Source organism: Gallinula chloropus (assembly GCF_964237585.1).
Source record: "Gallinula chloropus genome assembly, chromosome: 1".
Taxonomy (NCBI): domain Eukaryota; kingdom Metazoa; phylum Chordata; class Aves; order Gruiformes; family Rallidae; genus Gallinula; species Gallinula chloropus.
The window spans coordinates 42,434,449-42,457,991 of NC_140085.1; the positions used below are offsets into that span (position 1 = coordinate 42,434,449).

The 23,543-nt window shown below is 42.8% G+C and overlaps 1 protein-coding gene across 1 annotated transcript in view; it reads right to left on the minus strand.

Annotated features, from left to right (window-relative positions):
- The window catches only part of TSPAN12 (tetraspanin 12), a 47,057-nt gene extending 34,707 nt beyond the window's left edge, over positions 1–12,350 (minus strand). The window contains exons 1-2 of the mRNA XM_084263476.1: positions 12,208–12,350; positions 11,642–11,778 (exon numbers count right to left, since the gene is read on the minus strand). Of these exons, the coding sequence (XP_084119602.1) occupies positions 11,642–11,707 (66 nt within the window). The 5' untranslated portion in view covers positions 11,708–11,778; positions 12,208–12,350. The remainder of the gene's footprint in view (positions 1–11,641; positions 11,779–12,207) is intronic.
- Positions 12,351–23,543: the final 11,193 nt, after the last annotated feature.

The window sequence follows — 23,543 nt, forward strand, 5'->3', positions numbered from 1 at the left end:
ATACCAGACTGGGGGACTGCTTAGTCCCTACTCTCCATTAGGAGCTCACAGGTATGCACTAATACATTCCCATACAGCAACAAGAGAGATGGATTCCTTGGAAGAATGCAGCAGATCACATCCTCAGTAGAGGTAAAATTTGTCAGGCAAAAAGTCATCACAAGGATATTGGAGCCTGCAGGTTATCTGGAGGCAACAGGGGATCAGGGAACAAACAGCTAAAAGTCAGAGAGGACTAAAAGGACTTCCTAGAAACCAAAAAATATGAGCAGAGTCCTGCCACTGAGAGAATGATTCAGTTTGCTAGAAGAAAGGACTTGCATGCAACAGCAAATTAGGAGGGTGTAGAACTTTTATTTCTGTGCTGACAAGGCTGAGATTTTTATGTATTTTTACCCACATAAAAATCAATGAAGGGAAAGTCTAGGCAGATACATCTCCAAGCTGTGGCCAACACACGGCCACATGACTTCTCCAGAAACACTTAATGACCAAACAAATTCCTTCAGAGACACCTTTGGTACCTTATTTGGAAATCCAAAATGAATTATTACTCAAAAATACCTGGAAGTCACAGTGCTGTGACACACTGGTTTCACAGAATGGTAGGCATTGGAATGGACCTCTGGAGATCATCTAGTCAAACCCTTCTGACAGAGCAGGATCACCTAGAGCAGGCTGCACAGGACAGCGTCCAGGCAGGTCTTGAATATCTCCAGAGATAAAAACTCCACAATGTCTCTGGGCAGCCTGTTCCAGTATTTTGACACCCTCACAGCAAAAAAGGTGCTCCTCATATATCAGTGGAAACTCCTATATTCAAGTTTGTGCCCACTGCCTCTTATCCTGTCACTAGACACCACTGAAAAAATAATGACCCTATCTTCCTGACACCCGCCCCTCAAGTATTCATAAGCACTGATAAGATGGCGTCTCAGTCTTCTCCAAGCTAAACAGACCCAGCTCTCTCAGCCTTTGCTTATAAAAGAGATGCTCCAGTCCCTTCATAATCCTCGTAGTCCTCCACAGGACTCTGTCCAGTAGATCCTTATCTTTCTTGAACTGGGGAGCTCAGGACTGAACAGGACATTCCAGATGTGGCCTCACCAGCACAGAGGTGGAGTACAACCTCTCTCAACCTGCAGTCCATGGTCTTCTTAATGCATCTCATTATATCACTGGCATTCTTGGCCACAAGGGGATATTGCTGGGTCATGGAGAGCTGCTTGTCCACCAGGACCTCCAGGTCCTTCTCCACAGAGACAGATTCACATCCAAAGTCAGTAACACTGTCAGACTGGGGCAGCATAAAGACAATAGGCAAATATTCAAGAAGCTCCTCTTGAACAGTGAGGTCCACAAAAGAACAAACAGTGATAACTCAAAAAAGCAATTCAGCAACAGGTTGATTACAAAAGGTTTGGGGGTTTTTTTACAGCATATAACCTGGCAAGTGCTGGTAGCAATTAGCTAGTAAAGGGAAGTGCTGGTAAAAAAGTCTTATCCCTTCTGATAAGCAAAAGTAAGCCTCTGGGCAGGAGCACTTTGCAGGATGAAAGACGCATTTGCCATACCAGGCTGCCCTGTGTAATAATGACTGATGTTTAGTTTAGTGACTGATTACCAAACACTAACTCACACCCATCAATCAGCTTTCTCACCTGCTCCATAGCCACAGGGGAATCACAGGAACACAACATGCACACAACCTCCACAGCCTCCTGCTTATAACTGAAAACCCTGTAGAAGCACTAAGCACCCTCAAGTGTCAGCTAGCATCGAGGAGGCTCCAGGTACCCAGCACTTTGCACTACCTACAGCAGAGACAGATCTTCAGCCAGAAGCACAGGAATTCCACTAACATGAGCAGCACAACTCTGCCCACATGAACAGTAACAACCACCCCAAAAACCTTGGTTGTACATCCAAACCTATCAGCAAAGCACAACAGTCACATCACTGTGATTCACGGCCATGTGATTTTCAAGGAAGCAGGGGCAAGGTCCAGATTACAGTCTCTCTTGGTTCATTTGGAGGACAGAAAAAAGGCAGCCTTAAAAAAAATCTGGCAGCACCTACTTTAGTCACTGTTTTGTAACTAATTTAGATGTAAAATACAGTTAGAAAGCTGTAACAAGCAATCAGATGAAAGGACAGAAGTTTAAGAAATAAAGCTACCAAAATAATTTTCACCACATTAGCAATTAGATCATTTCACCACAAAGTTTTCAAGCAAGCTTCTCTGATGACAGCCAGTCTGCTGTGCTGTAAACATAACATGATAGTAGGCAGTAAAACATGTTTATTTGTTGCAGCTGGCTGCACAAGTCACTATGGGTTTCATTCTGAACCCTCACAGTATGCTATATAGCCATCAACACGACACTAAAGAGTTTACAAAACCGCCTGCTGTCATACTCTATTTTAAATACATTTTCACCCTGATTAAACAAAGGTAATAAATTATCGTTTTATATACAAGCAATATGCAGATCACACAATAATATATTAAAATTCCAAACTAATTTATAGCATTAAGTATTTAAAGCTACTACAGCTTTCTCAGGCAACTGAATTACAATAGCTAACAGCGGACTCACACTATTAGGAATGGTCATTTCCAAGCACAGTCTAAATTGTCCTTGGAATATCTTTACATAAATTGTACATCAAAATGAAAATATCAAATCATCTTTTATTCATTAAGTATATATTTTAAGCCTTTATTGTGACAGTCCTGCACACAATCTCTTTGAGGCCATAGCTAAACCGGAAAATAAATCCGCGTTTTCCGTTAATAAGTGAACACTGATTTCTGTCTTTGAGGGCACACGACCAGTTGCTGTCACAATAAGCACACTTGTTTTCATTCTCTCCTCACGTCTTTCATTCAAACATTCTAACACCTTATTTTTTAACAGTGAAAGCCACTGTGCTTAAATTTGAAAGAGGTTTTTTTCCATTATTAAATCAGAGGAAAGACTGAAAGTATCTTCCAGATAAAAAAAAAAATCCAAAAACCAAACCAACCCACACACCTTTTTATTCTAACAGATGGGGTAAACAACTTCAGGCCACGCTCCAGTACCTGTACAAAATGCTGCCTAGCGGCACTACAGAGCATCGTGCTTTGCAGAAAAAGGTTTCCTCCAGGTCCAAGGAAATTAATTCCAAAATATGACAGCATTCATCAGAATACAACCTTTAATTTTAGTACAGAAATAAACCTTAAGAAAATTTTCCAGTTACAATTGATTTGGGTAACCTGAGCTGTGACTTGCTAAAGGGGTTGGGGTGAGGTAAATCACTACAAGGTCATGAACAGAGCATGTTGCAACGCTTTCGCGGGATTTTCACAATTAAGGTCGATATTCAGATCATTGAACAAATACAGATGACTCAGATCCCTGGACAAACAGACAACTACATTTTTGGGGGAGGGATGTAAAGGAGGGGGAGAGAGGGACTAGAGATCTTGTTTTTCCATATTATCTGGCACAAGCATTTAAATGTTTAAAGAAGGGTGGCCTGTAAGAAAGGAAATTCCCCATTCCCCACTGACGCAGCTTTTTTCCTACAGACACATCACCATTTAGTTTTAGCTAAGGTTCCTACCCAGGGCTATGCCTCGGTCCCCTCCCACGTGCAAACAGCTGAAGCATGTGCTTATTTGTACTTTGAATCTGGTATTGCTTGCACAGCTGCAACAGTGAGTTAACAACCTGCTCCACATTTGGCATGGGCTGGAACTTGCATGCCTTGCAATAAGGCAACTGCTGGAGCACGGACAGGCTGAGAACCGGTCACCCTCCCGGGGGGAAGAAAGTTTTCCAGTAGTTGACTGCGCAAGGCTCCTACAGTAACACAGCGTAAAGAACAAGGAAGAGCTCAAATATGCAAAGAGGTCGAGGTACAGTTTGTCTATGAGCTGGTCCTACCAAGCCTCAGACCTATGTGTGTATCTGCTTCTGGGCTGTGCAGCATCTCTGCGTTAAACAGAGAGGGATAAGAAATGGCGTGTATTTCTTCATCCATCCTCTCAACAACTACCCTTGTTAGGACGTGATTTGTGTCACTCTCCCCTCAAAAGCGAGCATCTCACCATCAGGAGACCTTTTGCCTTTGAGGAAGCAGAGGCATGTGCTGCTGATCATGGGTAATTTGCAGCAACGCTCAGAGCTCAAGCACCCACATCCACCACAAGCCACACACAACTGTCAAGCTGATATGCCTTCACATATACACAACACACTCTTAATTTTGTTTCTGCAAAGACTTGTTGTCAACCTCACAGATAGCAGGCAAATTATTTTTAAACGCAGTGTAACTGAAAGACTGGTATTAAAAAAGAACATGCATTTCCTCTGATCCATTGGAACTACATATCAGATGGCTGTGGGTATACCACTTAATACTCCTCTTTCACATGTGAATACCAATGAGCACAGGAAGATTACTAAAATAAGCCTACATTTGTAATTAAATCACACATTCCTATAAAACTACACCCAACTTAAGACTGTCCCCTACAGCCTAGGAAATAGCTACATGAGATTAAAGAACTTGTATGATTCCAATGACCCTTGCCCAGGGCTTACCAGAGAGGATGCAAAATCTTCAAGGTACAGCAGCAGTACCTGAAGATCTGTGAATAACTGGGGAGCTAACTTCTACAAAAAGTAATGTCAATTTACAGAAAATAAATGCAAGTATCTATGGGCCAGATGGACCTTCCCAGTTCTGCTGGAGATCCTGGCTCACTGGTGTGAGCAGTACCCTGTGAGCTACTGGCTCAAATCTAGTCAGCACGGGTTTGTGCCTTCACTCTCAAGGTAGCTGCAGTGAGCTCAACACAGTCTGATTACACCAAAAATGTCTGTGGTTTCACCGACTTCTGAATGCAAATTAAGAAGCACATCAATGTAATTTCTAATATTAAAGGAAGTCTATTTCTTTTTCCCTTTCCATCATCACACCAAGCCACTCTTTTTCAGAACCACTTTGCAGAGACACATCTACCAATTCACTGTTGACCACCAGGCAGGGTGAGCCACATCACCTACAAAGACAGACATGGAATAAAAGGTCATACAGAATTAGATACAGAGATGGATTATGGCTGAACCATACCTTATTAGGATGTGGTATGGTAATGTAAATAAAAATTGCAGCCTAAAGACACCAAAATGTAAAGGATTTCTCAAAGACCAGAATTAAAAGCGTTTCTTGCCCTTTAAAACTCCTCTTAAAGCTTGCTCTGCTGAATGCATTTGTTTAAGAGACACCATATTCCCACAGAAACAGGAGTTTTACTTCCATGGCACATAGATATTTTCTTTACAGAAGAATTCTAAGAAAATTTGGTTTCAATTACATCTACATAGCAGTCTCTAAAATCAGAGTATATTAGCCTAGAACAAACCTCATGTTTACACTGCTATAGGTACTCAGCCGGGCAGCGTTCACTTATTAGTCACCTAAAGTCCCTAAAAACTTGACCCTAACTCTGTTCATTCCAAGTATCTGCAAATCCCACCGATACAAGTGGAAGTTGGAAATCAGTGGAAACCCAACCCCTACGCAGAATCTGGTTCCACAGAAGGGAGGACAGACTGATTTCTTATGTCACAACAGATTTGAAAAAGGAACCAATAAGAAGTAGGAGATTCAACACATCCATCTGAGGTTGGAAAAAGAAGGAAACACAATACCACTGCTTCCAACCATCCTTAGTGCATCCCTGCACAACACTAGTATTCCCTTGGTCTAAATTGTCAGGTGGCACACATAGCCAAACCTAGAAGATTGAAGCGTGAAAACTATTCAAAACAAAAGGAAAACTAACTAGAAGTTTGTTCCTCTTTTTGTTTCATGTGATTCTTTTGTTCACAAGCACAAACCCAAGATAGATGCAAAGCAATTTCTACTACCTGCCAGGAGGGTTTATTGGCTACAACCTCATAGTCAAAATTAGATAGCACCTGCTCTATTACCCTGCGTGGAAGCAAGCTCAACAGAACAGCATTATCCTCAGGCAGAAAAACCTCACAAGGTGAAGGATGCAAGATCATCACTGGCTTGGCTCAAGCATCCGGTGACACTATTAATCATCGGATAAGAGATCCTTACCACCAATGACAGAGTCATCTGCAACTTACAACCTTGATTTGCCCAAGCCACTACAGCACAGTCATCCTCAATTACAAGCAACACAACATCAGCTGCTCCTTTCTGCATCACATGTTCACCAGAAGGCAAAAAAAAAAAAAAAAGGTTGGCAGTTTTCTCAAGTCAGAAAGTCTATACAGATTTTTTTTCTGCACATTAGCTATATTTGGCATTCTCTTTTAAATGAGAAAATTGACATGTGCTGCTTTTCCTTTCAGCTGCCATCACTACCTAGCTCACCAATTCTGACTATTTTAAAAACACACATGGCTGAGCAGCCAAGAAAAACAGAACATGCCTGTACCTCTCAGAGCTATTGCTCTGCTTGATCCTGTACTAGCGTAAGGAGGCACAACACCGCATTCTTCCTGTGCTCTGCACTGTTCTAGCTCGTCTTCTAGCACAACCCCTATGGGCCACTGCCCTCTGATAAACCCCTGTGTCATGCTGGTACCATTATCACAAGCTGACAATGTTCTGTGACTGGTGGTTCCCCCAGCACAAATGCTTGCAAAGGTGGTGTACTCGGGAAAGAGACCCCACAGCAAATACAGAACAACAATTGGAACACTGCAAAATGTGGTGAGGAGGATTTCTGAGAGGACAAGTTATGCAGTGCTCAAAATTAACAAAGATGCTCATGTTACATCCACAACTGCTACTCAGCTGGAACAGTGTAAGGTGTTTGCTGATAATGAAAAATCCCACCCAAAGGGAGGACACTGTAGTCTCACAAACTGCATAAAGTATGTTTGTAGAGATATCAAAATGAAATTTCTCCAAGTCCTGAAATATGCTATCTAGAGATAATAAAGACCAGAATTAGCACTACACAAGCAGAAAATTAAGAAGCAGCAGGAACATGTCTTCTCTGAAGCACCGCTAAGAGCTGTTTTAGGTAAGTACTAACTCTTGTCTACAAACCACCAAATCCCGCCTTTTTTGAGGTCCCCTCTTTTTATTAGGCTAAAACAATATAATATGCTGCAAATTACATTTCAGAGTGTAAGATGAGACACCTACAGAAATCAAGGTGGGCCTCTCAGTCTTGTAAATTACTTCAAGAAGTGATGCTCTTCTTTAAGAAGAAATGACTTTAACAATTGATGTTCTTAGAAGAACAAAACCAAACATTAACTGCAGGATTTAGTCAGAAAGATATTCCTTATCCATGGAACTGCCAAAAAAAAAAAAAAAAGAAACTTTATGACATTGGAAGACCAAGCAGGTCTTCTGCAACTCCCGTTGCTTTGAAAGAGACATCTTGCAGTCAGACAGATGATTCAATTGACCTTGAAAACAGCATTCAGAAGGGTTTCAGATCTATTACCAGAGTCAGTCACTTAACAACAAATGGAGTACTGACAACAGATTTATTCTCACCTCAGGCAAAAAAACTCTTTCAAGATCTGCTGGAAGCTGCAGCTCCAGAAGTACTGATCCATTCACATCCACAAAAACATTGGGGGTTTTTTTTTGAGCAACAACAGAAGTACATTTATTGGTTCATTATGAAAACAGGAGAAACCACTAAAACAGACTCTGGCTTCCAGTTAATTGCTTATGAATTACACACAGCTAAGGAGCCTTCAGGCCAAAAATTACAGAAAGCAAAACAACCAGCATTGCCTGCCTCCCTCTCCTGCACATGCAGGTACCTCACTCATCACAGCTCATCAGCCGGACCCAGTAAGAAAGTTTCTTTCTAAATAATAAGCGTACCACTGTTGAGCAATGCTCTGGAGAAGCTACAAGGATGGCAGCAGAGAGACTGATAAAGTTCTCTCAATTTTCTGCTTCTGTAGGCACCAACAGCAACCAAATTATGAAGATACCATTGTGTCACAGTGTCCTGGTTCTGGCCAGGCCAGAGTTAACCATCTACATTTTAAGCTTCTCAGCAAGACTGATGGTCAGATTAGCCAGTTCTGTTACACACACTATCTACTTAAGGAGCCTCACATGCAGTAGGTCTGCCCTCACTAGGCTGCCTGGGAAAATGTGGAAGTCCCTTCACACACACACACTGGGACAGCTGTACACAGGACACACCTGAAGCTTACTTTAGATGTTCTCTTCCACAAGGTTGACAATCAGATCGTACCAGCCTCAAGCACCAAGCTTGGAGAAGAAAGCAATTGTTTTTGCACAACATGTGCTTAGACCTAGACACCACCTCAGTGGAACTAAGAAAGTCACTCTGTTCCAGCCCAGCCCCTCAATCAAACCATGATTTTAAAAAGTCAACATGCACTGTTTGCACATGTTCACTGTTTTCAGCCAAACACCAAGAACCGACACAGCCACTGGGCACGTTATCAACAGATAACAGCAGGTTCAACAGCAGAGGCAACAGCCCTTGGGAAAGAAGCAATGAAGAGAAGGCATAAAACCCTCCAGGATCAAGCTTGAAGAGAATCACATGCACGCCTACCAAACTGGGGGATGTGCAGACCCTGGAATCACAGCATCACTCCTGTCTTTGCCCGTTCAGGACAGAACCCACTGTGCTCAGGAGGAACAGGGCTGCACATTTTCAAGGAGCTGATCTAATCTAAACTTCCTGACATCCAGCCCATAATCTGGGCTGGTATTTATCCAAGTAAGCACTAACATAAGCAAAAGGCAAGCTAAGGCTTTCCAAACGGAAGGAAGAGCAGGGGCAAAGGGAAATCACAGCCTCCAGGCCCACAGCAGTGGGTTAAGCACCTGCTTCCAGGGGAGCTTTCCACAAGAAAACTGCCCTGTGGGTCATGCATGTGCTGACACTCGGAAAAGGCTGGGGCAAAACACTCACAGGAGAAAATTCAAGCTCTGAAAGAGGAGATACAGCAGATTTCTCTACAAGCTGCTAGTAGCAGATTTCTATTTGGCTGTTACATGCACATCTGAGCAGGACCAGATAGGAAGCAGAAAGAGGTGTTTGCTTTTTTATTTTATACACACAGACTCCTCCACAGAAGTTTGGTGTAACTGCGATGTATTTACCAACACCCAACCGTAACACATCTTATTTCTTAGCAATTCTGGCAGGCTCAAGGTATTTTCCTTACGTATTTGGTTTGAACCAAACTATTGTACTCATCTGCTTTGTAAAAGGCAGAGAACTTCAAATAGACTGGCCAATTTTTCATTTGAGTTCCATTTATTTTATATACATTATGGCAGTCCGTTTTAATTCTTTGCGACATCTGTGGTGAAAGTCATCTGCTATACTGGCATTTATTATTTAATTACATGTTCAGATGCTTTAGCAAAATAGAAATTTCACTCCACTGCTTGGGTGTAATTTCCAATGTCCTGCCCTCAGCTACAAAGATTAATTACAGATTTTTTTTTGGAGACAATCATGAGAAATTACCATTTTCCTCCCTATGACTTGTCATACCAAAACAGACTTAAAAGATCCTTTTTCCTGTAAGACCAGGAAAAAAAACCCAACTAAATAAATAAACCCACACTTTCTAGTTAAGGGCAATCTGAGGCGTCATTGCTTAAAAGGGCAACAAAATCTAAAAATTTAGAAGTTATTTCTAGCCATGAATGTTTTAAACCAAATCTTGACATGAATTACAAATGGACAAAGTTAACAGTAGCATCACAGCTGTAGTTAGAGCTGTTCCACTACTGATCTCCAAAGCGCTGCACAGCTCCATGATGAGGTCCACAACAGAAAAATGTGTGAACAAAACAGTGAAAAGTTGGAAGGAGCAGTCTGTCATGGAAAGGGACTGAAAATTTGAACAAAGACAGCAGACACATTTATATCTCCCAGGTGAGACCTTGGGTTTCCCCTAGAAAGGAGCTGCAATACAACATGCTAGTCCCTCCAAAGGTAAGGGCAAGCTTTCCTACATAAAGAAAGCATTCTAGGTTTGAAAAATGAAGTGCTCTGCTCCAGCATCAACTGATATAGCACAACAACATAACATCATGTATAACCTTTCTACCACCTAAATAGTTGCTACAAAAAGCTGTCACTGAATAATAAATCTGATGGGACACTGTAGGCAACAAGCATGGGGGGGAAGGGAAAGGATCAAGTTTAAGGGTGAAAGACAGCTATGAGATAAGGCATGAATGGGAGCTGATGAGGACAGCTCCAGGCAGGTATCATGAAAGCCATGGGAAAGCAGTGAACAGGCAAAGGACAGGGCAGGATGTTTTCAACCATGTCAACATCTGTTCACTCAATTCTAACAGCATATGTGTAAAAATCTGTAGTTGAACTCAGGTCAGCTGAATTCAGTCAATCTTAATCCAAAGAAAATACAGGTTTTAAAATGTTGTACAGTATCCAGTGAAAACCATGTATGACGTGAGAAACAATTACACATTCTTTCTTTTAAAAAAATATTTCTTCACCTCCTATCAAATTACTTATTCCTACATGCCCATAACTTTCTGCCTCTACTAAATGTAATATGCAAAGCTACATACTTTCAACAGATTTTCAGATCACTTGCATTATACCAGTACTACCATTCTGTACCAAATGCTATTTAAGTTACCCCTCTCATTCATATTCTGATCTTCACTTAACTTTCAATAATCACTTGGAGGTCACAGCTTCATGCCATTTCCCCTTGTCCTATCTCCTGTCATCTGGCTGAAGAGACCATCGCCCACCTCTCTACAACCTCCCTTCAGGTAGTTGTAGGTGGTGATAAGGTCTCCCCTCAGCCTCCTCTTCCCCAAGCTACCTCAACCGTCCCTGCATTGAATGATGCTGTCTACAGCACCTCAGGAGTCAGCAGATGTAAACAGTTGCGAGATGTTATGCCTTTTGTCCTTTCATTCGCTCATGCTTATCCAGCAGGATTCTCAGCTACACAGGTGAAGCACATTTCGTTTGGTGCAAGCGAGTGAGGGCCATGAGCAACCTCCATCGTGCTGTGAAAGTTCAGGAGCCAGTGTTAATCACACCCACTTACGCTAGAGAGCCAGAAACCCTGCTGCTAGAAACACAGCTTCGACTGAAACGCTGAAAACGAAAGAAATGACCCCAGGCCTTGCCTGACAGTGTCAGGCCACTAAAAGCACCAAACAGCCCTCAGGGCAAGGCCTCTGCAGAGCAGCTGGCTGCTCAGGTACCTGTGAGAGGCTGGAGTTCGCCTCGGGGTCATGGGATGCTCTCGAACTCTGTCAGGAAGCCACAGCACCCGGGAATACTTCCCTCTCTCCATATGATAGGTGCACAAATTCACACGTGTATTTATAACACAAGGTTAACGCCAGATCTAATTTTACTTCCAACTACTTCCCAAAGGCTTTTTTAACTATTTTTTTCTTCGGTGATCGGCATTCCCTTACGGAAGCTGCCCCGCATAGGGCGTTACACCAAGGAGGGCAACTTCTAGCCCGTGGCCGAGCTGCCGTGCCCGCCGGGCCCCTGGTGCCCTCCCCGCCACCCGCGCCGCCAGGTCGCCACCTGCTCGGGCGGCGGGAGCCCGGCCCGCCCCGCTACACTCACCCAGAAGAGAAGATTGAGGGCGTAGAGCAGGCAGCGCAGGCACTTCACCGAGTCCTCCCTGGCCATGGCGAGCCCCCGCGGGAGACAGCCCCATCCTCTCACCACATCCTCCCGCCCGAGGCCGGGCCGCCAGCGCCCTGTAGGGGAAGAGGTGGAGAAGGGCCGGGAGAGTCCCCCTTTACCGAGGGACCGGTGCGCAGGTGGAGGCGGGTGGAGCAGTGCCGCAGGTCGGCTCCGGACCGGCCGCGCCTGGGCAGCAGCGGCCGAGCCCCGCGACGACCCGTCGCAGCCCCCACCGGTCGCCCAGCCCGGGCAGCCTCCCTTCTCCCCCCGCTCCGGCCGCCGCTCCTGGAGATACTGATGAGCGGGTTTTTTTTTAATACAAGTAATAAAGTCGTGTAAAGGGGAAAAGCCGCGGGCTGCCCCGGGTGCAGAGCGGGGCTGAGGGCAGCGGAGGCGCTGCCCGGGCGCGCTGGCTCCCTCCCCACCCGGGCGGGACGCACTGCCCCGGGGAGGGCGGACGGGGGACAGCGGCCACTTACCGCCCGGGCGCCCCCCTCACTCACTTGCTCCGGCGAGGACTCATCGGGACGGGGCGAGGCAGCACAACGCCGAGCCGCGGCGCCCATGCCCGGCAATACGGGCACTGCCTCCGACAGAGTACTTGAGGGGAAACTCCCGGCGGCCGCCCCCGCCCGCGGCGCTCCGCCGAGCCCGGCGGCGGCCAGCTGCACCGACGCCGCCGCGCATGCGCTGCCGGCCGCTCCCACAGCGCGACGGGTCCTAGCGCCGCCGCTGCCGCCGCTGCGCTTCACGCCCCGTCAGGGCCATGCGAGGCCTGACCCGCCAACGGACAGCAGCAGGGCAGCGGCGGCGTTTCTAACGCCTGCCGGCTGTGGGAATGTAGCTGGAGGACTGAGTGGAAACGGCGGCTCCGGGCAGCCCCGTGTTGCCCTGGGAGAGACGGCGGGTTTCCTTCAGGAGACTTGCACCCGTCTGTGTGGTTTTGGCTCCCGGCCTCAGGGCCAGAGGGGACCACCTCAGAAAGGCATTCCCCCCTGGCAGCCACCATCAGGGCCCAGTTGTGGAGGGGCTTTGTGGACTGGTTGGCTTTGCTTCTTTCTTCCCTTCAGAGGAGCTGTTAAGCAATGGAGTAAGACAAGCAGAAGTACACAAACTCCCCTTCTTGTGGCATGTTAGCCCTGAGTGGCAAATACCTCACAAAACACGGGGATTTTTTGCAAGATTTCACAGGCGTTTCATAAGGTTTCAGCACTTAAATTAAACCCCGCTGACATGGAACTCTTACCTGGTCATTAACAGACCAGCACCCATTCCCCACCGCTAAGCAGCAAATGTAGATACACAACCATCTTGGGGATAAATTATCCCAGAAACAGGCAAAATCTGCTGTCATTATTTAGGCAAACTGGCCATTGATTTGCCCCATACCGTGCACAGTGCTTACAGATGCCACAGCTAAGCTGAAAATGTCATCCTGTCTCTGAAACCTGTTAAAGTGTGTGTCCATCTGGTGATGAGGGTGGCAAATTCCTACTGACATCTGTATGGATTCAATGTATGTATCTCATATTTTAAAATAAACATCTGTAATTTAAAGTACAGGGTTATATGCAGATTAGTAAACAAATTTTTAAATTTACATTTAAAAGAGTTGCCATTTTTCAGGAAATTGGCTGAAAAATGGTCCTTAACTAGAAGAGGGAAAAGATCTGCAGTATGTGATATATAAAGACTTTTAACAACTGCTAGTGGAAGAGGGGAAAGAGGAAAAAGGATGTAATGGATAAAACCTAGCTCTTTTGAGGCCAAAGAAAAATCTGTTTCTTGAAGCACTAGAAATCATAGTGACTTGAAAAAACATGCAAACTCCAGATATTCAAGTGCTTGTCACTGTAGCTGGTGGCGAGATCTCACTTCAGCTTGAATTTCCATGATTTCATGCCACTAGGAATCAATTGGGGCAGATGTAGTCTTCATGTGTCTTCATCCCTCCTGAAAAAGAAAGTAAAATAACCATGGGTGGACATAAAATCCCATGCAACAGGGATTTTATGCCAATTTTGTAGAAGTGAAAGTGGTAGCAAAGTTGAAAGTACTTAAGAATGTTGCAGAAATGTGGTGTCTGCAGATTTGTCTTCCACAAAATTTGCTAAGCTTCAACTGCTGTTTTCCATCCTCTTTTCTGGAATCAAGAGCCCCTCCAGGAAATGTGGTCTGCCACATTTCTAATCGTCAGTGAATATTGCTAATTCCATACCTAAATATGGCAAGCTGAGCTAAGACAGATACTGTTAAAAGGTGACATTGTACATTCATTGTGCTGTTTACATACCATTCATTCCTCTTATTACTGAAGACATCACATGAACACAGTCAGTGAGACAGATCTTGAACAGGTATGCTATTTCCAGTGAACTCGTGCCCGTTTACAAAAAGAGTGTCAGTTTACAGCTGAGCTCCAGCCTTGGCTGAGGACAGTGCAGTCTGTTATAAACCAAATTAAAAATAATTGAGGTTGTGTTCATGTTCTTGAGTGTTCCTTGGGAGAGAACGAATTACCTGAGCAAGGTTTTATACAAAATGCACAACAGAAATATTCTACTATGATACACCCAGTGAATTTTTCTTTAAATATGCTTAAAATAGCAAATGAGGAGTTCTCTTACTTGTTTCAGATATTTTTGGCTTAGAGCTGAACTAGTCCCAGTGCATAATGGGTATGAGGAAAGGAAAAAGAAAACCAGTCTCTTAGACCTCTTAAGTTGTTGAAAGTCCTACTGAAAGTGACACTTCAAGATTTTATGTCTCTGAGTTTCCATTCTTTGAGGTCTTCGGTCCTAAGATGCTCCGAGACAGATTTTTTAAAATTCTGTTGCTATAACTCGGTCGCAAAGAGGATCCCCTAGTTGGTTAAAGAATCTTTCTGCCCTCTTGCTGTTAGCTAAATCATTATTTGTCCAGAAGAGATTTTGCTCAAAACCTAAAGAAAAAAGGTCCTATTTATGAATGTCTGCCAAATGCAGTAGGGCCCAGAGGAAGGTCCCTTTGGAATAATGTTTTCTACTAGGCTGTCAAACTTAGTGAAATTTCCATGATGTCAACACTGGGAAAGAAATACATGGAAAGTTCCCATGCATTGAGAACAGTAACTGAACTGGAAGTATTAGCTGATCACCCCCAAAAAATAAGGGAAGCTACTGTGTTGCTTTGGTGCATACCTTTCTTGTTTTCCTTTAAACTAAATACTTCTGATTTTATTTAGGCCAAAACAAGAGAATATACTTTACAAACAGAAGTCTAATGGCAAAGCTCTTTATATATGGGGGGGTTGTTGTTTTTTTTTTTTTTAAAAAAAATGCTTGCTGTTAGCAAGTAATGCTTCTTTAATGTGCAGCACAGAAATTTATGAGCATGGAAACTGCTGAAGCCTTGTGGATTGGTATTGTCTGCCTGGATTCTCCGATGTCTAATAAACTACAAATTGTGAAGCATTTTTCTATAGCAGGGTAGCCACAATAGCTTTCTAACAAGAATTCTGTAGACTTAAACTGTTCATGATACAGCCTTTCCATCAATGGCAGAGGAGGGGGGTGGAAATACCAGCAACTCCAATATACTCTCTCCCCAGTTTCAGTGCCTGTTTTAATTTGATGTACGGAAACATAGTAGCTGCAAGCTAGCCTCTCTTTGTCAGATGTCCTTGAAATTGGCCAACAGGTTCAAAAGCTATTAGAAGAGTGTGGATTGACAGATGTACCTCTGTGTGAATGCTGCAGTATGAACTCATAGCCCTTCGTCATCAGGAAACCTAACTAGAAGAAGAGAGGATATTAAAGACACCAATCCACCACATAGCTGCTACATTAGTGGCCTGATCAATTGGAATACCATTAGGCATGTGTGTAAATTTATAGGTGATAATTGCCTGATACTAGACAGCAGGAAACTTTATCACTGAAAAAGCACTGAGTTAAAGTAATGTCTCTTTATATGCTGCCATAACGTTTAAAATTACTCAGATGAGCACTGAATGAAGTAGCATACATGTGGATGTTCTTTGGCACATATTCATTTCAGTCTGTGTGGTATCATTCAAATAAGACTACTCCAGTGAGTTCATGTACTAATTTATTTGCAAGATTTTAGTCCTAGCTATAAATGCCTTTGCTAGCACCAGAGCAATTCTTAATGTATTTGTTCCAGCAACACTGTCTGTTAGTTGTGAAAACTCTGTGATCCCTTTGGTTTTTATGGTATTTGTAATGTTACTTAGATCATTCATTTTTATACATAGCTTTTTAATTGCAAGCCACTGCCAGGTATTGCCTGGACAGGCAAGTTGTGTAGCCAGTATCTGCCTGCAATGAGTGATTTGTGTGACTAGCAGTGACCTCTGAGGTTGGATTTCTGAAGCTAGTTGGTGGCTTATCAGTGTTTCAAACAGGCATCTCATCGCTTGGTCTTGCTTTGACAGCCTGTTACTTCATTGTCATGGTATTCTGTCCTTTGGTCCTGTCTCCTTAGTTTGGCTCTTTCTCAGCTTTGCTCCGGGTCTGTCTGCCCCTTACACTGGAATCATGACTTACTTGTTTTCCTGACCATTGCTCCTTGAACCATTTATTCTAGAGGCACAAAATCACGGAAATCATAGTGCTGTTTAGGTTGGAAAAGACCTTTAAGATCATCAAGTCCAACCATAAACCTAACACTGACAAGTACTAAACCACGTCACTAAGTGCCACCTTCTGTCCTTGTTTTCCTTTTTTTTTTTTGGTCCTTTCTTGGTCTTTGCTGGGTACAGTGCTTAATTTCTCAGGCTCCCAGTCTGTTTTGCCTTGTTTTTAAGCTTAGTTCTTACCTGGTCCTAACTTTACCTGGTTATGACTGTCTGCTCAATGAATACCCCTCCCTAATGACAGACTTAAGGTCTAGGGCAGGATGGACATCTGTTGAAGATAAAAATTCTCTGGTATAGAAATAAAACGGAAGTTGTACCACTAGGCTCAGGAAAACCTCTCCTGTTTGTAACAGGACCCAGCACTGCTCAAGACCATGAGATAAAAATTGCCCTTCTTTCTTTTGAAACAAAGACATCAAAAGACATGAACTTCTTCTAGTTCATAAAATTCTGTGTTATTTCAACATGAAAAGAACAACCTGGAATAAAGTGCCTCTTTAAATAAATAAAATACAGAAGATTAAGAGATTAAAGGTATAGTCTTGAGTTTTACTTGGGCTCAATATGGGCTTTTGCAAATGGACTTCGTTGCTTCTGAGTTCCACAACTTTCCATGGCTTCCTGAATAAAATAACACCTGAACAGATTTTTTTGGGGGGGATGGACACTCTAGGAAAATTTTCCTTCTTTCCATTGTATCAGAGGCTTCACTGCAGATCTGCTGTCTTCTCCCATCAACAAGGTCTTAGTTTGATCCCAAGGTGGATAAATCCCTTAGTAACATCGGCCAACTTCACAGCTCGTCCTTTCCAATCCGAATCACCCTCTCAGCCTATATTTCTACCTTTCTTCTCTGTCTCCTGTCCCGGCCATTGGTGTCCCTCTAGAAGTTCCTCTGGGTCACGCTTTGGCTGAGGAACAATCTCCTCATTCTTCCTCAACTAGAGCATAGCAGCAACAAGGCAAAGAGTGTTCCCCTTCACAGCCAGCAAAGCTCATCTTAAAAAAACACAAAATACATATCATTTGGACATGGTACATTTTGAGCAAGCAACCAGAGAGTTGTAACAGCCCTCACAGTGTATTTTAGTGTTTTTCTCTGAAGAGGAATATGGATATAAGTACTGGTGAGCATGAATTCTGTCGAGTCAGGGCAACTGGAACAAGAAAAAGAGTAGAGTGAAGCAGTAATATGAGAATAATATACAATATAGTAGCAGGAAAAATGAAAAATTAGGATATTAAAATTTAATCTTAATGCCATCTAAGTGAAAAATAATAACTCACATTTTTGAGTCTTTATTTACTTTTTTTTAAAAGAGCATTAAAATCCATAAAAGACTGAATGTCAAACAAATGATGTGAGAAGCAAATTCAGCTGGAAAAACATGTCCTTTATATCAAAATTAATACATTAGGAATAACAAAAATGATGCATCCAATAATGAGAAACAGATGAATCTGGGTCTGTGATTTCTAGGTCAACAGTCCTGAGATGTGCTACACAAGCCAGAAGATCAGAATTCTTACCAGGGGTGTGCATCAACTCATCAGGCATTAACTCCCTGTTAGGACAGTCTGGAAATCCCATCCATCCCAGCAAATATGCACAGCCAGTGAGGGAAGGAAGGTTGCTAGTAGACCTAATTCCTAGAAGTGTTTAAGCAGACAGTATAGCTGTGAATTTCACAGAAGCCAGTGAGAAAATATCATGTGGTCAGTGAGCTCGTCACAGAGCTTGGGAATAATAGTTCATGGGTTTAAAAGAACAGTCCTCTATAAAGTGACCCCCAGGGTGGGTCCAGCTAGAGGACCTGAAGAATATGGAGTTGGACTGTTTTATCCCTGCCATAGAATGAAATCCTTTGTTGTTGTTGATCCTAGGAGGCTTCCCAGTGCCTATTCTTCCTTGTCTTACATCCTCTCCATAATTATGGATCTCAGATCAACAGAGATCTTGCCTGCCCTCAGAGACACAGTTTGAAAAATCTGCTTTATTGTTTTCTGGTGGCTTTTCTTCAGTATATGATGCCTGGTGTTATAGTGGGAGTCACAGAGTTTTTGCTAGACATTCTCTTCTAGTTAAAACCCGTAAGGAGGTGTTCAGCATTTGTAATAGCTCCAAAACCCAAGAAAAGGCACAGTGATCTTCAAAGTCCTGTTTATTACAGCCTGCGCTCCCTTTTCAGGCACAACAGGGGATTTTACATGAGCAAAGAGCACATTTTAGTATCTGTGATGTGGTAGTAGCTCTGCTAGTTATCAAAGTTGCATGACACATCTTATCATAAAGCCCTGGTGCTGTAGGGAAACGCAAGGAAGATCTCATCACCAGGCAGTGGCTGCTTTGGAATACAGGAGTCGGTCTCCACTGTAGAGTTCCTGTGTGGCAAGTTCCTTTAATCGCATTGTTCCCGGGCGGTTATTTTGTTCTCTGTTGTTGTTGTCCAGCTTGAGATCTCACAAGCTGATTTGCAGAGATGCTTAAAACATTCACAACTGTATCTGAAGCTACTGGGAACTGCCCTTTGAAAATGCAAAATGTTACTGATCGTGAACTGATACTCAGATGGATCAGCCCGGATTCTCAGATACTCCTATCGTACAGCCTGAGCTTCCCAGCTGTACGGGTGGAGGGGGTGAAACTCCGTCCTTTCAAGGCAAGGGTTGGGGAGAGGAGTATTTGTGAAACATATACGTGCTGTGAGAGTCACAGGACAGCCAAGCAGGAAATGTATGGCAGTCCTCACAGCTGAGGCTCAATAGAGGAAAGTAAATAGACCACATGCTGAACGAGGCTAACAGAATATACCAAAAACCTCATTCTTTGCACATAATGAAGCAAGGGTCAAGGGGAAAAATGTGTGTGTTTGTATAACTGAAGCCAGTGTCATAATTTAATAAGGGATAAAAGATTCACAGATATCTTTAACTCTGACACTTCCTTGTTTTCCAGTGTTTGATAAATTATCTCTTAGGGAAGTTTTTCTTCAGGGACACCAGAATGAATATGAAATAGGTTTTCAGAAAAGACTACCTTGCTAAGGGGAATGTGCTGCTCTGCACATAGTTGATCTGTGGTAGAGTTGCCGTCACACCCTGTTGTTCCATCTAATTACACATGCCCTTATGGGATTACCTTCTGTAACAGAGGTCCCAGGTCTGAAACGCGTGACAATCAGAACTCAACTCTGATTAAGAATTAGCAGAGAACTAACTAGAGGTGATGAAGCACTATCTGGTGTTGCAAAATACAAGAAGAGCATTTAAATAATCATAATTTTCCTTGTAGCCTTAAAGGGAGGAAAGAACTGTTCTCTTTCTTCCCATTTATTTTCCCTTCTTTATTTTTCCACTTATCCTTTTCATCTCCACTCTTTTCTTTCTCCTCCTCTAGATATTCTCGTCAGCCAACCTGTTTTTCCCTCCTCTAAGTTTCCGTCCATTATCCAAATTATTCCCTGCATTGAGACTGTCATCCAGGAGACATACAAAGAAATGTCTGAGGTGACAGCTATACCTGAATCACTCACACCAAAGTCTTCTGATGACAGAGCCTGGAGCTACAATGCGTGAGGATGCCGTACCACAGATGGCGTTCCCTTCTCCTTGGATCTGACAACCTCGCTGGGTGGCTCACAGTTCCCATGAAAATTGCTGCTGAAACTGTCACTAGAGGCTTGAGTGAGATGCACAAGAAAGCAGGACATAGAAATGACAGAGAGTAGTGGAAATTCAAAAACATTAAGAGCAGGTAAGATAAAAGAGCTTGTAAAAATCTGGAGAATGATGGAGGGGTGCTGAGGATTGAAAAAATAAACAAGGGTTATGAAGAAATCTATTTCTCTCCTCAGAGTGATGAGTGAGATCAGGGTTACCACCATATTTTTCCTTCATGTTGTAATCTTTCTACAATATGAAGGACTCTTCACGTGAGAAAATAGGCTAGGATCATGGGAGTCAACAAGTAACTAGTTTTCATTAAAGCAGGAATCAGAAAAGATCTTTCATGGGACAGAAGATGACTGTGACTTCACCATTTTTGTTACCTCCTGTGCATTATCTGAAGTAGGTTGCTTGTGCCCTAAATCTGAGCCATGTCTCAGAGCAAAGGCTTTATTTTTATTTTGGAGCCTCTATATACTTGCTGCAAGACAAACAGCAATATTTCATAAATATATACAGCAACATCATTGTACAGCTTCTTCTGAACACAAAACCTCATTATTTTCACAAGTACTTGTAATTCTCTGGTATTTTGAATTTTAAGTTGACAGGTGAGCATGCATGCCACTTATTTGTTAAAATTCCACCATAAAGTCTCTTTATAATAACTTCCAGGAATGTAGCCCATTTTTCAAAAGGGTGAATTTTCTGCTTGTCATGTAAACGTTGTGTTATTGAAATGTTGATGTATTACTCTCATGGACCCAAGCATCCTGGGGAGGGAGGGTGCTGGATTTGTGGGGCAGACATAAGGACACAGAACTGGACTGCCACTCAGTGGTGCTGGGAATCGCCAGTCCTTGTACCACTACCCATTGGCACTGACAAGCTGAACAAAGCCTTGGTGAGATAAACTGGTCACAAACAGGGGTGCAAAAAAGCTATACAATTTTAGTGTAACATCCTAGCAATGCCAGAATGATTACAAGCAGACTTTGTAAACAATTTGAAAAACACAGTAGGAACTCAGATGCCATAAAGCTTAATTTTGTCCAACACTAAAACACCATTGTTAAAGAGAATTGTCTGCTCTGGTCTGTCACATCGGTGATTTGGACACTTAATGTGATTTACCCATGGTTCTCCATGGAAGGTGTTAAAAGGACATAGCAGTCCCAGTGGATTATCAAAGAGCACTTACTTCAGTACTACAGTATTGGGATGCTTTTGATAGCTGTGACATGCTGTAGTTTAAATTGTCTTCCCTGTCTCCATCACACTAGTATGTATCAACTCTTTCAGGATCAAAGGATATCTTACTGCACATCAGAAACACATTAGATCTATATTCGTAAATAAAGTGTTTGTTCCACAGCACCAGGTGTCCTTGAACCACTACAATGAACAGCTCTGCAGGACACGTCCTAAATGTACTCAAGGCTCCACTGAATGATGAAAATGTGACTTGTCTGCTAAATGTCTTGGGAACAACTTGTTATGGCCTATAAAGCAGTAGAAAAAGTGCCCACGATGGTTTTTCTAGAACTCAAACACAAATCTAATTAGGCTCCCATCAAATGGCTTATTTGAGACTGAAAAAGTTGCTGGACTGATTACAAAGTTTTCTTTATAGATTAATAAGTTAGCTTAATAGCCATAGTTCCCACTGTGTATGAACTACTGCTGTATGCACTTTGTTGTACAGGTATTAACTGTTCTGGCTTTAATGTAACATATGTCTATATTACTGCTACTTCTGCAAATGAAACCTGCCTCGGGTCACCTTTTTAGCTTGCAATTTCCCTTCCTCCCCCCCCCCTCCCCACACACACACCCCGCCAATGAATGAAAAAGAAGTCAATCTGTTTTCCAAGTTAGAATTCATTTTCAGATTTATCAGCAGCTAAACACCCAGACTGGTATTCATGTTTCATAATTATTGAAAAACATTTAATTCAATCCAGTAATGCTTTAAAAATGGAAGCAGAACAAATTATACACACAGCGGTGTTTTCTATGCAAAACTGATTAAAATACTAATTAACCTTCTTCTGGGGACACTTCTGGGGACATCTTACATTTGTAAGGAGCTACTGGATCTGGGAAAGAAACGAAAAGAACTTTCTTCTGCATGGCATCATAGCAACAACTTAATTATAAACAGTCAGAGCCTCACGCTGTGCACAGCTACTGGGCAACAAGGGCATGCTCTCCTTCTCCACCAGTTTCTGTTCTTTGGCATGTCAGTTTTCATTGCAGAATGTTTGACTGTGATTTCATAAAAAGTTCCATACAGCCTATAAAATCCCTGTCCTAACTAATAACTAACTACAACAACAAGGAAATTTTTGTGCATTTCATCCTTTTTATTTATTACAGCCACATCACCTATCAAGTCCACACCCTAGTCAAAACCTAATGCCACATGTTACATTTGACTTTTAAGGAAGCCAAGAGAAGCACCAAAGATTTTCTTGAGATAGGAAACTTGCACTGGCAACAGATTTTGAGAAGGCCACAGGTAAAGGGAGGTGACTGGGTGGAAGTTAAATTTCAAGACTAGAAGAAGACATTTTAATTTCTTAAGTAAGAAGGAAACTGCATTTCTGATTTTGATTATTCATTTGATATCTTCCCTCCTCTGAGTTTTAACATATTTTTTCTCTTTTTTTTTTTTTTTTTAACAGGATTACACTATTTACCAAAATGTCCATTCAGTTCTGCTTTCTCTTCATTAAACACTGTTCTGTCTAGGAGAGGGCTATCGAAACTATTTTTGACCAGCCACCATTGCTTCCTACATGCTTACTGCCTATATGTTGGCTTTTCAGGAATGACTACAACTTTTCGGTACTCCACACTCTTCTCTCATTCCTACTTGTGTTATTCATAGAATCATAGAATGTTTTGGGTTGGAAGGGACCACCAAGTCATCTGCCCATCAAATCTATGTCTCTCCAATTGAGAGACAAGAATGTCATGTGTCATGTGCTTTGCTTAATCCTAGGTATTGACGTCAGTTGCTCTTCCCTTATCAGCTAATGCTGTAACCCTGTTGTAGAAGGCCAGCAAATTTGTCCAGCATGATTTGACCTTATTTCAGCCATACTGGCTGTCACCAATCAACTCCGTATTTTCCAAGTGCCTGAGCACAGTTTCCAGGAGCATCTGCTCCACGATCTTGACAGGCACAGAGGTGAGACTGACCAGCCTGTAATTCCCCAAGCCTTCTTTTATTCCCTTTTTAAATATGGGGGTTATTTTTCCCCTTTTTCAGTCAGTGGGAACTTCACTGGACTTCCACAACTTCTTAGATATGATGGATAGTGGCTTAGCCACTTCATCTGCCAGTTCCCTCAGGACCCACAGATGCATCTCATCAGGTGCCATGGACTTGTGGACCTTCAGGTTCATTAGTCTCGAACCTGATCTTCTCCTACAGTGGGAAGTTCATTCTCCCAGTCTCTGCCTTTGCCTTCTGTGACTTGAATGGTGTGGCTAGAGCACTTAGCAGTGAAAACCAAGGCAAAAAAG